The 18,556-nt window shown below is 40.5% G+C and overlaps 1 protein-coding gene across 2 annotated transcripts in view; it reads left to right on the top strand.

The window, feature by feature from the left end:
- tmem178bb (transmembrane protein 178Bb) overlaps nucleotides 1-18,556 on the top strand; it is a 91,417-nt gene that overhangs the window by 49,650 nt on the left and 23,211 nt on the right. For both annotated transcript variants that reach the window (XM_086058983.1, XM_086058984.1), the window contains one exon: nucleotides 4,591-4,704. In XM_086058983.1, the coding sequence (XP_085915109.1) occupies nucleotides 4,591-4,704 (114 nt within the window). The remainder of the gene's footprint in view (nucleotides 1-4,590; nucleotides 4,705-18,556) is intronic.

The following is an 18,556-nucleotide window of genomic DNA, read 5'->3' as shown; positions in this document are numbered from 1 at the left end:
AAAACTTGCGTACGCCTGCCAAGGAGTTACCGTGAAGCACCGCATATTCCCACGCTCATTTCATTCTTGATACATCTAAACGTGAGAGTGGAAAGGGTTTTTGTGCGTTCATATATGAGGCCCCTAGTGAATACTGTGCCCCCCTTTTAAAGGAATACATCTTGGGCCTTGTTTTTTTCACCCGCCCACTTCCTTATGTTTTTTTTTAAACTTGGGGGGGCTAACTCTTGCGACCCGCCAGGCTTCCCGTTCCATCTCCCTCTTTAGGTCATTGTTATTTTCATGTTTTGTGACTGGGGTTGTAACTGTTGAAGTCATTATCGTTGTGCCGTTATGGTGCAATGACAATAAAGAAATTCATCACAATTTGATTTATAAACCAAACATAAACCAAACAGAATTACATTGTGTATGAATGAATCAAACCTGTCACACACATTGTGTCAATTACGATTATTTTCCGCATGGCAACCATAACTCATTTGCTCCCAAAAACGTATAATAAAAACTTTCTATTTTAAATATTGCGATGGTCCCAAAAACATCTTTATACTTTTTTTTTAATGCTAGAACATACAGAAGGCTTTGATGCAGCCTTTAACCTGAAGAGGTCACTTAAAGCAATGGTAGTAATTACAAAAACAGCCAACAAGTGGCAGGAGAGTATAAGAGCTCAACCAGGGCCATATTGGAACAAGCTTTTTTCCCCAGTGTTTTTAACAGATTTGTGAATGATGATGAAACTTAGCTATATTCTAATGCTAATTGATGCAAAACGGAAACAGATACAAACATACTTTTTTTTTCCTGATGAAGGAATAGACTCTAATCTTTCTTTTGGTACGTTCTGTGTTTTTATAGTAATAGAACACAATATTCTGTGGGCTTTGCAAAATCAGTCAAAATCCAGTAACACATTCGGGAGCGAAGAGGCTTGCTTCAGTGAAAACGGCTGGGAGTGAATGAGTTCAGATCCACTAGTAACTGAACTACACTAGCCATCATCCAGTCGACCGTTTGAAGAAGTGGTGGTATCACTAAGGAGTAGATGTCCCAGCAAATTGTCTGATCAATACCAAAATTACTTATCCGATTTCGACTCCCAGGTCATTTGCTCGTCAGGTACTGTATTGATGGAACATCTTGTCACTTTGTATCTTTTTCATGCATCTCTGTTACTTGACACTCGTTAGGGGGCGGTTGAAGCCCAGCGTTGGCTTGAGAGAGAGAGAGAGAGAGAGAGAGAGAGAGAGAGAGAGAGAGAGAGAGAGAGAGAGAGAGAGAGAGAGAGAGAGAGAGAGAGAGAGAGAGAGAGAGAGACGCTTGTGATGTCGCACTTGGCTGGCCTTGTGGTGACTGGAATATTTCACTTTAAAAAAAAATGTCACGGGAAAAAGAAGTGCCATCGCTAATCCTTGAGGAACCAAAAGAGATGCTTAGTTAATTACTGTAGTTGTGCTGCACTGTTTTTCCCCCCCCCGCCACTCCTCCAAGCGTTCGTATGGGACGGAGAGTAGAATGATTTACTCAGAGCTCCACTTTCCATCTTAAGATGAGTGTCACTTTATGGAAAGGGAGAATACCCAAGTGATAGAGAAATCTCTGGTCCATCTTGCAGCTTTATGCTTAGTCATCCATCACAGTGGAACAGAGAGCTGAATATATGCAGTCCATGTGACACATGTGACAGGACAGTATTGTGCCACCAATTTGGATTCAGTACTGTAAGAGTGGTGTTCCACAAGCACCGATTCGTGGACTGATATTTGGTATCAGGCCACGCAGATATATTATACAATTTTTTTTATTTTTTTTAGCAGAGCATACTGTTCATGCCCCAATCAGCAATGTACGTTATCAACCGGGTGGGAATATACGTCACTTTTAAGCACCGTTTCAGGTTTAATGAGGGCCTGAGCAGTGACCGTTGCAAAGTACCTATTGTTTCTGTAGGATTTTTTTTGTATTCATCTTCTCCGCAAACAATTGCAATTATTTTCGACGCACTATATGATGGGGGCAGGACATCTAATTTTGTGTTTCAAAATTGCTTTTTGATGAAGGAATTACTGAAGCAGTTTTGGAGCCCATAGGAGGAACAGGAAGTCCGCCATTTTGATTTACTTCCGATTTATTTCCGAATTTGTTGTCTTTTTTGTTGTTGTCCTTTTATAGAGGTCATATGAACTCCTTCTACAGTTTTTATACGATTGTCTTCACATTTTGTGTGTTTCATCTAAAGCAGTTTAAAATAAACAGTTATTGAAAGTTGATTTCGTCATATGCTGTTGCCATGCCAATGCACTGTTTGCAAAGAAAAATGGATGCTGCTTTTGAGGGTCTAAACCAGGGCGGAAACTCATGAAACTTTGTACACACATAATGCCTGGCTAAACATTTATATTTTAAAATGTTTTTGTCCTATTTGCCAATACCCCAACATGCAAGTACCCCGTGGCCAGGGTTGCAAGGGCCCTATATAGTTGCTCACAGCTCTCGTAGGTTTTTGTGTTACTAAGTGTAAAAAGAGTGTGGAATCTTGTTTGTGCCCTGTGATTGGCTGACATAAATCACAAGGTGTATTTCCAGCGCTCTGTGCATCCGAGACTGTCTGTGGATGTCAATTATATTACACTGTATTATCCCCTATAATGGGTTCCTTCATGTATACACCTTAAGGAGTACAAAAGTGTAAGTGTTCATTGGTTATTGGAGAGCTGCAAACAGGTGGGCTTTATTGGCCCATTTAAAATCCCCCCAGCACTTTGTGGTTTCCTTGAGCGTCAGGGAAAAATCCATTTGAGCTCCCTAACTCGACAGGCCTTCGACTTCCTCAGATCAGCTGTCTTTTTCTTTCTTTTGCTCTGTGACATCAGCGCGTCGTCCAAAGCTGCCTGGATCACTGAGAGTAAGAGGAGAGATTTACTTCAAACGCTACACACAGGAGACACGGGTCTGAAGTAACGGGAGACCCTTGGTGTCAGCCTGGAGACAAACATTCAGTCAGTTCATGTGTTAGGTCATGTATGGACAAGACTGATAAATCAATAGATTGTATTATAAAAACCGTTATTGGAGCATGTATTGAGATTTTGCTCCAAGAGTTCTTGTCATGGATGATCATGTGATGAAATAAATTGCAGTCATAGTTGATTAATCAATGACGCCATATATGTTCTCCAACCTTGTGGGCCATGTAATGGTTTCACGTCAAGACATATTTCAACAGATTGGCACTGAAGCAAATGAAACTGATTAAGAAAATCAACTCATTATGCCGATTGGAAGACTTTCGAGGTCTGAGGTACTGTTATGAACATTGGAAAACAACAAGAGTTGACTTTTCAATTTTGCTCTTACAAGAAGAAAAGTTAACCTCCCACTGAATAGTTTTAACCTTGAGTTACAGTCTCCTGTCAAATTCAAGCTGTCTTGATTTTGCACACCTTTTATTTTAAAACAGGTTCCCGTAGCAAGAACAATGAATATGTTGCTGTAGCAGTTTTAGATGCACTTTAGAATTATATATATATATTTTTTTTTTCTTTGGGGGTGGGGTTATTATCATAATCAAAATCTCTCTAAGAGCGAATGGGTGCTGACTGTGGCAGTGACAGCCATGAAAGGCTAATTATCATTATCAGACGTTGCAATCTTCTGGGTGTGTGGATGGCTGCAGGGGAAACCGGCTGGAGGCTGGATGGGGGTGCGGGGGGGGGGCTGATATCCTCATGATCTCTGTTTGTGCAGTGCAAATCTCCCTGGACTCGGATAGTATAGTGTTCACTAACCCTGCCAGCTTCGCCAGAGATAATTAGAGTGGACATGCTGTAATGATGTCCAAAGAAAAGCAGCAGCCATTAAATTAGAATCTGGGAATAAACATTTCCTTTTTGTGAAAGTCAATGGTGTACAAGCTCAAAATTGAGTTTGGAAAGTGGTTGTATCATGGTCACAACTCGCCCAGATTGTTACCAATGGAAAGTTGGGGGGGGGGGGTTTGCTGTGTTTTCATTGATCATCACAAAATTTGATACTCCTTGATTTTTTTTTTGCCATGAAAACGCAGGTTTATCATTTCCCGCTCTTTGCTCATTTTTTTGTCTTAAAGCCTTTAGGGCAGTGGTTCTTATTAACCTGGGTTTGATCGATCCACTGCTTTAGGGTGTATTTTTTGTGCAATCTGACACAAAATGCATGAAAATCAGCGTTGCTGGCATTCCCAAACTTGACATATTGACAAGTGAATCGTTTTCAAACAACACCAACACACTTGCACACCGACAACAGAGCCTAATACGCAAGAGTTGCTTCCAGCAGTGTGCTTTTGTTGACTTAATTCATCAATAACTGCAGACGTCTGATCTGAATCACCCGTGTATATACAATTGCTGGATACCATCCAGCTGTCGTCATCCATGGAGCTTACGCAATCTTTGAGTCAGTGAGGCCGCAGTATTTGAATCCAATGCGTCCTTCTGGTTTCAATACTGCAATGGGAATTCAGCCTCACGCATGAATGTGAATCCCTACCAATGACCTGTATTTCAACTCAGCGCTTATTTGTTTTATTTCCTTTTCCCTCTGCAGGTTCCATTGCAAGATGCTCCTACATCAAGTACCACTACTCCTCGGGCACAATACCCAAAAACCTCTCCTATAATATCACCAAGACAATAAGGCAGGATGAGTGGCACTCCCTCCGTAAGTCTTTTCCTTTCACTTCTGGATTATTTCTATGGTGCGATGCATTCATATGTTGGAAAGCAGCATCCGGTAAAATGTTTTGTTCATCACCTCCACTGAATTTCTGGCCGAAAAGTGCTTTTGAAATCAAGTCTGGGCAGTTGTGTCTCCTTAAAATACTAGACTAAGTGCAATTTTTGCAGAAATTGTGTGGGAATGCTGAATGCTAATAGCTGAATGCTAAGATGAATGCCAGTAGCTGAATGCTAAGATGAATGCCAATAGCTGAATGCTAAGCTGAATGCTTATGAAGTAAATTGAAAGATACATTATGTGAAAATTACAAAGTAATAATTGTAGTTGAAAGATTGAACACTTGAACTCGGGAGGCGAAAAAGTGTTATCTGAAAGAACTTTCCATTCATTTAGATGGAAAACTGGAACTAATAATATCCAATTGAAAAATGCAACAACAAAAAAACAACAAAAATCACTCAAAAGCGCCACCTAGGCATTCATTTAGATGGAAAAGTGGAATTATGAGAGTCAGTTGGTATACACGTATATTCCTTAGCATAATTGCCATCATGCCATGGATAAATTTGCAATGTACAGTAAGAGGTGTGATTCGAACCCGCAACCTCCTGGGTATTGGACAATGCAATTTACCAAATGCACCACTGAGCAGAATCAGACAGCTGGCAATAATGGTCAGTTGTATGTATGGAAGTGGGCTTGGATCAGTCCCATTGAAAATGAATGGGGAAAAGTTCATATTTAATGTTAAATTGTGCGAATACTGTAAGTAATGTGGAATCAGACGATAAATACCCCGGAAGACATGAGTTTTTGCAGCAAGTTGAAATTTGAACGGTGTAAACCGAAAGTATTATGTGGGAGTTGTTTGATGATAAAAAAAAATCCAGCATTCCCACAATGACAGTTTTTTGGCCAGGATAAAAGCAAAATTTAGCAATATTGCAGTATACTAAAAGCTGTATGACAAATTTAGAGTCTGATGGCTTTACAAGTTGTAATACCAATGCCAGGAGAAATACAAGATCGCTTCTTGAGAATACCCCAAGTTGCCTCCCTCACATTCATCACATGCATCTGTTTTCCAAAGCGTACATAATAAAACAAGTTTATTTCTTTACATTGTCAGTTACACTTATATTTTACAATAACCAGCCAGCATGTGCAAAAAGAGTGTTAAAAATGAAAGCAAACCACACGTCGAAGAAGACAGACAGCTGAGTCCGCCGAGGATTGCAGCAAAGCCAAGTTGCCGTTCTCAAGCGCTGGCACTTGACAGCCAGTGACTAGTCAGACGGCAACAGGAAACAGTGACAGTATGGGGTCAGAGCGTGTTTCCACTTGGCTCCGTGGCCTGTCGACCGGCGAGCTACACAACAGACCCTCAAAAGAAGAAGCTGAGCATGTCAGGTGTCCTCAAAAAACTGGACTCCTGCTACAGTATATCCATCTGACTGTATTTCCTACCCGTGCTGATATAATCCAAACTCGCGAGCCCCCCCACTGCTTTGTGGGCTGATGAAATCAAAGTGTAACGTAATGTGATTGTGGATCACGCTGGATCAAAACTGACGTCCTATGTGTTCACTAATTCCACAAATGAAATTCGTAAGGCGAACACGATACAGATTGATTTGACGTTTTGGAAGTATGACAAAGCGGTATAGAAAATAAAAGGATAAATGGTCCATGTGTGTGACAGTGAGTGTGAATGTTATTGAAAAAGATGATTCGTTTCGATACAGTTTTCAATACGATTCATGGGACGGTTTGAGGTAAAAGTGGAACGATTTGATTCCTTTCGACTGAGTGGGACTTGTCAGTATTTCCTTCTAGGATAAATCAATAAAAGACGATTCGATACGTATCTCGATATATATTTCAAGGTGGAACTATTCAATTCAATGCACTTGCATCTTAAAAAAGAAGAAGAAAAAAAAGATGTTCCGGTTCAAATCTGTTTTGTTACACCCCTGGTGTCCACGATTGACTGGGTTGTACCCCACCTCTTGCCCAAGGTCCATCTTACCCTATAATGTGCCGATGGAGGTCCCAAACAACGCATCAAGAAGAGTTTTATCACCAGTGAAGGACACAAGGCGTCTTATTCATTGATATAAATAACAGAACCTCAGCTGCATATTTAAATAGGAACACTCGGCTTACTTCCAATTTTTTTCTTTTTTTTACCCACGCTCATAGAAGGATGTTTTCATCTCCGCTATATCTTGGCCGGCTCCCGAAAAACACATAGCTCATATTTGCGACAAGAAGGTCACCTCTGAGCAGTCGGAGATGTTTAATGTCCTTATTACTGCGTCTATCCACACAAGATATCAGCGTGAGATAACTCTGCCGCTCGTGAACCGATGGCCTGTCTCTCCGGCGCGAAAGCCGCAAATGTAAATAGCAAAGGCCGGGTAAACAAATCTCCGTCCAATGACGAAGCTTCTGCACTCGCTACTTGAATGATCTGCTGAGATTCGTCATTGAACTGGTTTGGAGTAGAAGGGATTACATACCGGCAAATAGAACAGTCAAGGTCAAATGAGTTTATTCAGTTGGAGTGTCAATAAAATCTGGATCAGTGTCAGATTCTGGTTAGTCATTAGCTTGGTCGCTGTTGCATAAGTAACACACCTTGGTAACTTGGTTGTGAAACAATTAGCAGAATAAATGTGTGTTGTTTTTGTTTGTTCTTCGCAAGAAAGTGAAGAGGTTGTAGAGATACATTTTTTGACTTCACATTCGAGAGATTTGGGGGAATTTGACATTACAAAAACACTCATGTTAGCTTAAAATATTAGCTACACCAGATTTTGCATAGGTGTGAATGTTTGTTTGTTTGTTCTGCAGTTGACTGGCAACCAGTTTAGTGTGTACGCCTGAAAGCAAAGGACATTTTTTAAGCTGGTTTTATCTTCTTCTTTTTTAAAGCACTTGTTTTAACGTTATTTAATTTTTTTCCCCGTTTGTTTTCGTTAACTATAATAGCTTTGTTTCTCACCTCCAAAAACTCTATGAATTGACTGCAAAATTCCTCAATCATCATGGATTGGAGGGAACAAACCAGGAAGTAAATACCCATCTCTATTTTATGAGTGAATCATTCCAAGAGTAATATACAATGTAAGTACTACAAGTTCCCTGCTGTCGACAAATCTGCCATTTTGTAAAAGGCCAGTTGATTGCCTTTAATTCATATAACTCCCGTATATTACAGTTATTTCTCTTTAAAAGCCTACCCAAGGAGCGACGCTTTTCCGTGTGAGTAACCCCACTTTGAAGCTATTTGGTCAGCAGGAAGAGTTGAATAGTTTGTTGTTGAACTCCAGAGACGCCGTGCACCAAATCCACCCACGCAGTCTTGGGCCTTGTATGGATTAAGTAAGAATGACAACCTGGTCCGCCTTTTCATGAAGTGTGTGAAATTGGACTCGGGCAGGCCCCGCACACACTCATTCGAGGAAACCGTGGGGTGACGGCGAGGCCGCCAGCATTACTTGGAGATGAACATGATACTCATTTGCTTCTGTCAGTCAAAAAATAATAAATAAAGACTTGCGACGGCGCCGTTAAATCAGGAACCAAAATACTCATTTTTCGATTACCGCAGAACATCAAAGCAACAGACTGCTACACAATATCCCGTCTACTGCCTTCATTGTCTGTCACACGTGCAGAGCCGGCATACATTTTTGATGCTGAAGGTTTTCTAACACCGCCGCTTAGGGATTTGGTAACTTCAAAAGGAACGTTAAAAGCTCACACCACGACTGACGGCGTATAATCCAAAAGGTACCGGCGGAATAGGTTGTGGCCACTCCCACTCGATTCCCTACTCGAGCAGGCTCGTGTGAAGATGACAGGACTTTAACTCATTGAGAGGCATCGATTCATTGCAGCGCGGGTTCTCGGCTTTCATGCCGCCAAGCTGATAAACCAAGAATCCCGCCATTGATTGCTTCCCTTTTCCCATGCTTAGTGTCAACTTTGCAACAGCTTTACTCACCGTCTTCTACTGAAAAAAAAAACAACACTGCTAAGAGCTATGCATTCATATCATAACATTTGAGGGTTTCAAAATCAGCCCTGGTCTTTTGAACCTATATGTCTTTGGTACCGTCTAAAAGTCAGCATGCAGCGTGTTACTTTGACTGACACGCTTCATTCATTTCATGATCATGCTCGTAACTTCATTTAATCGTACATCAAATCAATTTTCCCCAATGAAATGAATGGAATTGCCAGACCAGCATGTTTTAATGAGAATGATAACACTGGACAGCAGCTGTTGAACCGTTTAGTCGACTAGTCAGCTTTACTATTTGCCATCAACATTTTAAGCTTGCAGTCAACTAATTGCTAACCCTAAACTCACATCTTTGACAATGTTTTTTTTTTTTTATTATTATTATTATTATTTGTTTTTTAAAGAGCTCAGTATTGTTCATTCGGTAATGTCATCATCATTGCTCTTTTTTTTTTGTATGTGGGTGAGTATGTCTATGTGTATGTGCGTGTGTGCGTGTGTGTATTCGTTAGTTCACCAAAAACCTATTAAAACAAAATCCCATACCGTTCACCTAAACCGAACACCGCTGTCAGGAGACCCGAGGAAGGACCAAAGAAAACAAAGGAAGGTTAAATCCAGCACCGACCAGACACCACCCACCGGGCCACCAACCAGAGTTCTTCACCAACCCCAGAAACATCTAAATTCCAACAAATCCAAAAAATCAAGGAGACCTCAAGAGACCAAAGGAGAGACTGAGGAAAGGAAGGAAGGACAAACGAAGCAGAGTGAGATCCACAGACACCAGCCAGAAAGAAGCAGATTGCGTCTGAGTTTCGATAGATGCTGGTGTGGTGGATCTGGCATGCATGAAAATCTCCACCAAAGAGGGGAGCCGTCGACCCCTGCCAGGACAGAGCAAGCGCAACACCTCAGGGCCCCCCAGGCCGCGGCAGCGCCAAAGGACGACCCCCGGGCCCCGCCGGGGACACCGGCCGGAGAGCAAACCCAGGAGCAGGAGCGCCCCCCACCCCAACACGGCCCGCGCCCCCAACCCAACGCAGCAGGACGGAGCACTGCAGGCCCGCCAGGCACCCCACCGGTCCACAGCCCCCGCTCCCCCCACGACCCCCCCGCCCCCCATCCACCCCAACCCATTTGACAATCTTTCTAATTGGCAAATTTATATACTGTAGGACATTTCTGGATGACATCAACAATTAATCGACTGACTCAACATTAAGAAATAACTTTGCCCTTTTTCCAAACTTGGATGGGGTTGGTATACAAAATGAGTCTTGAATCAGTTTTTAATTAGACCATTGATTGTCCAATCGTCCCCAATGACAAGTTGGTGGAAAACTGTCCATTTAGACAACAATATATGGGATCTCATTCTGAATTCTCCAGTCACTACACTAGAATTTAACAGGCTCCAACAAGAATATGCTAGATGGAAAAGCGCAGCATTATTTCTACCCAAGAAGTACCGAAGTCTTTAGCTCCTCAAGAGTATTTACATAAGCATATAACAGCTTGACTTACGTCTCAACTTCAATAATGACTCACTGAGTCAGCAAAGGCCACTGACTGTGGGTTCTCCTACGCATACCCACTGCATGATACTGCTCCATCCTACGCATCTTGATATAGTTCAATGACTGCTCCGTCAATTTTACAACCTTAAAGCCCTATTGCTTGGGAGTGCTTGCAGTATGTCTTCAAAATGTATTAAAAGTTGTGTTTTTGCACAGTCAAAATGTAAAAAGGACACTTTTTTTTTTCTTCTGGAGAGCTCAGTATTGTTCATTCTGTAATTTTACCATCATTGCTCTCTTTTTTTTTTTTTATTAATTTTTAATTTGTATGTGGGTGAGTATGTGCATGTGTGCGTGCGTGTGAGTGTGTATTCATTAGTTCACCTAAAACCTATTAAAAATCCCATGCCGTTCACCTAAACCGAATACTTCAGAATCCAGCTAGAGTCGTGAGGTTGTCAGGAGACCCGAAGAAGGATCAAAGAAAAGAAAGGAAAGTGAAATCCAGCACCGACCAGAATGTAAAAAGGATACAGAATTGCAGCAAGTCACAGTCAAATGCTGAGTATAGCTTTGGTTACCAAAGCTAACGAAAGTGATGAGCACCAAATCTTGCAACTTTATTGTTGTGTTCGTTGAACGTTTGGAGACTCTGACTATGTTTACATGCAGTCAATATTTGGGTTAAAGTCAGAATTCCGGTTTCTAAAACAATCGAGGTAACACGTTTACATGCGTAGCGGACAGAGTTACTCCCGTTTACGTGCTCAGTTGGAAAAGCCCGTTCGGACTTATTCACGTAAATAACATCATTTCCACTTTTAACTTACTATACGTTCAATAAAATACATTATCTTTATGTCACTCACCAGGCTAAATAAAGTAAACGGTTTCCTTCTCGCTCTAGAAATGTGGCTCTTTGCAGGGAGCGTCACGTTTGTTGACACCGGCTTGAGTATTACACGCCAGAAGCATGGACTTATCTGCTTGTATTTACAGTATGTGTATATAGGCACAAACTGTGGCGTTTTCGCCGTGAGACACAAAATAACGTGACACGGCAGTGGAGAAATCAATGCATTCAAGGCAGGCTCCTTTAGCAAGTAGGACGGAGCTGCGCATACAAGTCGTGACTACATAGACTACGATTCCTTACGAATCAAATAGGCGAAGAAGAAGAAAAGAAGACGAAGAAGAGAATAGCGAGCATGCGCGCAGCAAAAAAGAATACCCCGATCGATCGAGGTATTCTGGATGCGTTTTTTTTTTCTTCTTCTTTCTTTTCTTTTTTTTTCTTAAGAGCTCAGTATTGTTCATTCGGTAATGTCATCATCATTGATCTTTTTTATTATTATTATTTTTTGATATATTATTATTATTATTATTTTTTTTTTTTTTTTTTTTTTTCTGAATGCGTTTATATGAACAAGAATTCCGGTTATGAAAGGAGTAACTTAATCGAGTTTCTAAAAACTCGAATAAAAGCATATTCCGGTTATTACGCGTGTTTACGTGACCTTACAAAACCCTAATATTGTCAATATTTCGGTTTTAAAAGGGTTAGTGCCTGCATGTAAACATAGTCAGTAGAGAACCACAGGTTGACTAATCCAAATCCAGGCTGTGAGTGAATAGCGCTTGTGCACAGCCCAACTATTTGTATCCAAACAATTAAAAAATACATTTTCTACAATATATCCTCTTTAAGCCTAGAGAAATAATTAGAGTTGCGCGCACAGGAACCCTGAAAGCGTATTAACTGTCGGACGGGGCATATTATGCAGTTGCTATATTCCTTTGTACAACCATAACAAGACCAAAGAGGATAATTTTCTAGTTATGTTTGTATAGATTACAATTTTTCCACCTGGCTAGTATAGTCATTGCAACAAGGCAAATTATTCAGCTCATGGTATGCAATGCCAACAGTGAAATATCCTGCTTATTTTAGAAATGATGAAAGAAAGTGCAACACGAATGCACATGCAATTACAGGCCCAGTTCTGGAAGTGTGCAGTTTAAAAATATATCCAATATATGCATCTCACTTCAGCATCTGATACCGGAAAAGGGATCTGCCATCAAACGTGACGTGAAAGCAATTATGCTAAACAGTAGGCAATTATTCATACGATAATTAGAACTGAGTTTGTTTCCATATTTAGACATGCTGAAAGGGCTTTTGATTGGCGTGATAAGTGGCGCTTTGTCACTCACATATAAATATGGAATTGAGGATCCTATCCCAAAACGCGATTAGGCAACATTAACAGTGTACGGAAACATCACAGGAACACGTGTTTGGCATTCGTTAGACACGCCCCCGTTATGTCAGCTTTCAAAGATTACGCCAAATCGGGAAATTGGTGCCCATTCATGTGAGAGCGCCTTCGGGCCTGGTGATTCATCAGCACTCATCCATATGTGGATGGCGATGCGGACCAGAAGGAAGAGCTCTCAGTGTCTGCAGCCCACAGAGGCGAGACAGGAAGTTGGTCAGCCACAAAGGATGTCTATATTCAGGAAATGGAGGAATAGCATGCTGTCAGGGTTACTTGGATCCGGGTTTTCAGAACGGCTTCTAGTTTTTTGACACATCCATTATGGTTTCAGCACACAGGGTTAAGTCAGTCATACAAGTTATGGTTTTACGAACGGGATACTGTATTACGTAAACCCATAAAAGTCATCTGAGGTTGTGGGCCAGAATTGGACTCAAATAGGCGGCAGCTTGAGCGAAGTGGAAAAAAGGCGAGCAACCCTCACCAATGAGCAGCCAGACAGACACATACAAAATGAAAACACTCACAAGGAGCATGGCAAAGATGTTAGCGCTTGGAAAATGGTTAACAGCTGGCAAATTTGACTCAAGAAGTTTAAAGGTAGTTAACCGTCTCATGCTGTTATTAATTCAAAAACCGAAAGATGACTCTCGGATGCTAAACAGCTTTGAAAAAGGAAACATACGCTCAACAAAAATGTGTAAATACATAACAATGTGCAAATCGGAAGACTTCTTTTAAACATCTGTGGATGTATCTATTCATCATTAGTTTTGAAAACGCTTCAGAAAAGTGCGTGTGCACGTGTCGCGGGTACAGTCAGGAGACAAACAGCCTTGTGTCGTGAGGGTCACAATGGGCCGCATAAACACACATTGATCTCCTCAAAGATCTACGCATCATTTGCATGTGTAAAATGAGATCCCTGCTGCACAATTGTGTTCCCGTTCGCTTCTGCTCCGTGTCCTTCCGCTTCATTGCCTTCTTCAAGCCACATTCCAAACTAAATGGGGACTCCGCCATAAGCAATATGTCTTATTTTGAGATCAGGGAAAATGATGAAAGAGAATATAGATCCAGTTTCTATCTACCCATCTATTTATATCTATCTATGCATCCATCCATCCCTGAAATTCCCTGATGCCGAACCGGCATTGTACGCTACGATATTCCATTATTAACTGGTCAGCCTCGACGAGAAGTGCACAGCATGGGCTGCCAGGTTAGCTCACTGTGTTCACTATCATGCCTCCCTGACTCACCATCCTATTGTGCCGGCTCATGTTGGGTGATGAGATGCGCTTGAGCGTGAGTATCGGGGGGGGGGGGGGGGGGGGGGCTGCAAACGCAGGGCTGCCAGGTCAGGCAACTCTCTGGTGATACTCTCAGGCCGACACGGGGGGGCACAAAAGAAGCAAGGGCACGGCTGGAACTAATACAGCAAGGAATCTCCAAGTTCTTACTAAATGAAATAAAAAAATCACATGGGAAATAATGAGGTGCTTAAAAAAAATAATAATAATAATAAAAAGCCCAAAATAATAATTTATTGACAATATAGTGCAAACTGTATTTGTGTTTATTCTTCTGATGATTTAGTCAATAACATCAGGTTCACATGTAAATGTGAATTTTCAAGCTAGTGGATCGAAAAATTGTCTCACTGTAATATGTGGCGGGTAATATGCAAAGTTTCCCTGTCGCTGGAGGCAATCGGAGATTGCGGCGTCGTTAAAAAGCGAGATGGGGAGTTGGGAGAGCTCATATTCATGGGAACAAAAATCACACCTGAGAAAAAATATGTACCAATGTGTGTGTATATTCCTCCCCTGGCCTAAAGCTTCTCCTCTGGATGTGGAAGCAAAACGAGGTAATTATTCATTACTGTCACTTTAAGAGGACGTGGGATCTAATTGATGCTTTACAGCGCTGTTGGAATCAAGTGGGTGAAAGCACAAATTGGGGAAGGAGGCATATCCTCAAGCTTTGTGGAACAACCCCCCAAAAATGGCACATTAAATATAACATTACACCCAAAAGTTTGGCTCACAACTCCTCATTTTTTCACACGCCTTCTTAGCATCTTGTATTAAAAATATCATGCATTTGTTTATACCAATTGGAGGTGTAACCAACATGAAAACCAGAGAGCTGGTAAAAAAAACAAGCAGTTGTGAATGTGAATGTGAATCTGAGTACATAAAATATATATATTAGGGGTGTTAGAAAAAATCGATTCAACAATATATCGCGATATTACAGCGCGCAATTCTCAAACCGATTCGATATGCGGCCGAATTGATTTTTAAACATAATTTTTTTATGGGAATATTCAATAAAACGTCTTACTTAGGGTTAGGATTCACACATTAAGCATGGAAGAATGTTATTAATATATTATTTCAGTGCTGTTCAAACGTGAAACAGACCGCAACCTGTTTGTTAAATGCAGTGGCTCAGTTAGAAGCCTGAATTTTCAGATAAATACATTTTCATACAAATCTTACAGCGTACATGTACAAGTTTACTGATTAGTATTTTCAAATTTTGTGTAAAAAATTTTTTTTTATCGCAATAATCAATTTATAGATTCGCATTGGGATTAATCGGTATTGAATCGAATCGCGACCTTTGAATCGTGATACAAATCGAATCGCCAGGTACTAGGCAATTCACACCCCTAATATATATATATATATATATATTTATATATAACTTCCGACATAGATATAAAATCAGATTCTGATTCAAAACCGCAGCGAACAGCAAAGAGGCATATTCTGATTTTTAAGGAAAATCCCCAAATTAGGACAATTAATATAACATTAATCCAAATATTTGGCTCTTAGCAAGACATGCCCTCTTATCATTTCATCTGCATTGTGATTATTTAAAATTGGGGCTAACCATATCATAATTCCAGATTGTGATGTTGATGAAGTCACACAAAACAGCAAATTTGGAAGCATCATAAACTGCATATCTTTATGGAAAAAGTCCAAAAGTAGGACTATTAATATAACATCACACTCAAAAGTTTGGCTCCTAGCAACTCATGTTCCTGCACGCCTTCTTAGCATCTTATCTGGCTCATGAATTTTGGAGATTTTTTTTCTTTTTTAATTCAGCACCACCTACAGGCGATCATTTTTAATAACTTTGCCGAGGAAGGCCATCTGAGGTGAGTGGAATTGAATTTTTTTTTAATGGATGCAATATTTAAGGTGGCACATTTCGAATCGAACGGTTCTGCTAATCCCATCTATATTTATCCATGTAGATAATCCCTTCTTTTTTTTCTTTATATGAGCCTACTGAAAATAGAGCTTTGAATCCGACCCCCCCTATTTCCATTCAAAGTGGGAGAGCCGGAGAAGAAATTGTGCCACGTCTCATGCGCGTGCAGTTGAGAGTGTGTGAGTCACAGTAGCTCCTGGATCAAGCTTCGGGTTTAGAGGGATTTGTCGGCAAAAAGACACTCTTACTCGAACGACAGGCTCACGTGCTTGAAAAGGTGGGAGGATGTGGAATGCTGAAGCCACTTTTGTGCTCATGTCTGCACTACACGTGAATGGCCACAGTGGTGTCCAATTAGCAGCCCCAATTTCTGTACCTCAGTCAATTTGAGTCAGTGAGGGCGTTGAATTATTTTGAACAATAATATTATTCTAACCCCCCCGATTTAATATCCAAATTTTTTTTCACGCGCCCCCCAGCACCCCCCCCCCCCATATATATATGTTTAACAAACACCAGCAATAAATTAATCTGTATTACAAAAAAAACAATACAACACCTGATTTGAATGTAAAGCAAGAATACCAACACCAGAACACAGAAAAGGCACATTACAGACTGCTACAGACAATAAGACTGTAGCGGATACAATTGCTTTCAGCTAAAAATATTTTTTAACATGAAAAAGTTTTCCACAATGTGTTGAAGGAATTGAATTAAATGGGAATGTGATAGCTACATTTCTATGAGGTAAATTATACAGTGTAACCCTTGAAACGATTGATTTTAGAACACAAACATTGCAGTAAAATATGTACGCACAATAACAATACTCACAGGCATATATTCTTTATCTTCTACGTAAAAAAACGACAAATTATTCATCTTCATCTTACACCATCAAATCAATGTGTATCATATCTTTAACCCCATAGTGGCCAAGGCGAGCACACCAGAAGGAGGTGCATTGAAATAAAGCATGAAACGATTATCTCTACCTTCTGATCGTATGCATGTCAATGATTTGCATCACTTCCTCTTTGAGCCGCTCTATGGCGCGTCACAGGAGAAAAGTCCCCGCAGCAACAAGGGGCACGTTAGTCTGACGGATGAAAAAAAAGGGCTGCACAGTTGGAGTCTTAAAATAAACATGAACTAATTAGCACGCCAAAACAGGCTAAGGGATTTAGCATGTCGATATTCTGTAAATAATGCCGTGGAAACTGCACCTGCATTGCCTGCGGTTATTTACAAGAGACATTATGGTTGATTATTGCGAGGCCTGTGACAACAAAATATTTGACAACTATTTCTAGACAGGCAATTATCCCTTTTTAATGTGTAAAAGTTGTGGCGAATCTAATGTTAACTGGTGAGGAAATGCTACTTTAAGACTACCTGAAGCTACATTTCATGACCACGCGCCGTCTAAACATCACAACTGGCTTATGAGCCGTCTTTTGATACGAGCGAGAGCGAAAAAGCAAACAAAAGCAACTGGTGACTTCTAAGCTTTCAAAACTAACGCCACTTGACAGCCGATTACGCAAATAGCGCCCTGTCCAATTACCCTTGCAAAGATTAACAGTTCATTTACATTTCGGGAGTCGATCATTGCGATCAATCTATCCTCTTTGAGCTCCAGTGCATACACAGGGACTTCATTTCAATCTGCAGTTTGGCACCGTGGCTGTTTGTCACAATGCGTCGCTTGCTAATACACAGGAGACGGATTTATTGGCGCCCCTGTTGGAAAAAAACGCGTGCCGTAATTCCCACTTTTTCCATTTCATTGTCACCAAGGAGATGCACAGAAAGACTTATGCGACCTTGGAGCGATAGCAGAGTGGCTGCGCAAAAGATACAATGAAGAAATGTTGAAAGATTTGTGTTTTTTGTCAGTATGTGTACTGTTGATGTCACCTGGCTCATATTGCAAAACAAAAAATTATTTTAAAAAATACAATAGATTAAGGTACAAAAGATGTGACACTGTAGATAAAGTACGATGGACAGACTGATGCTGTGGATAACAATAAAATGGCATATATATGAAATAAAATAATAGAGTGTCACTCCTGGCCCTAATATAAGCGGACTGTACCACTTTTATATTTGGTAATGTTTCCACGCATGGCAAGTATTAAATCCATTATTTTTTCGGTCGTTGAATCGGTGGAGGCTGATGTCTGTGGATCTTACTCTGCTTTCATCTATCCTTCCTTCCTTTCCTCAGTCTCTCCTTTGGTCTCTTGAGGTCTCCCTAATTTGTTGGAATTTAGATGTTTCTGGTTGGAATCCCGTTGGGTAGTAGGTAATGTCTGGTCGGTGCTGGATTTCACTTTCCTTTCTTTTCTTTGATCCTTCCTCGGGTCTCCTGACAGCCTCACGACTCCAGCTGGATTCTGAAGTATTCGGTTTAGGTGAACGGTATGGGATTTTTAACATGTTTTAGGTGAACTAATGAGTACACACTCACACGCACATACAAAATAAAAATAATAAATACATAAAAAGAGAGCAATGATGATGACATGTCAAATCGGTAAAATTACAGAATGAACAATACTGAGCTCTTAAGAAATAAATAAATAAAATAAATACAAAATAAAAAAATAAAAAATGTCATTATTTTTTTTTATTTTATTATTATTATTATTATTATTATTATTAAATCATATACCATATTTTGAACCAGCTGAAAATGAAGCAAATGGCTTCTGGATTTCAGGAAAAGCAAGCTGCACAAAAATGAAAGAGAA

This window comes from Leptonotus elevatus, chromosome 17 (genome assembly GCF_054856555.1).
Source record: "Leptonotus elevatus isolate MCC_2025b chromosome 17, RoL_Lele_1.0, whole genome shotgun sequence".
Taxonomy (NCBI): Eukaryota; Metazoa; Chordata; class Actinopteri; order Syngnathiformes; family Syngnathidae; genus Leptonotus; species Leptonotus elevatus.
This window is presented reverse-complemented; position numbering and strand designations above follow the sequence as displayed.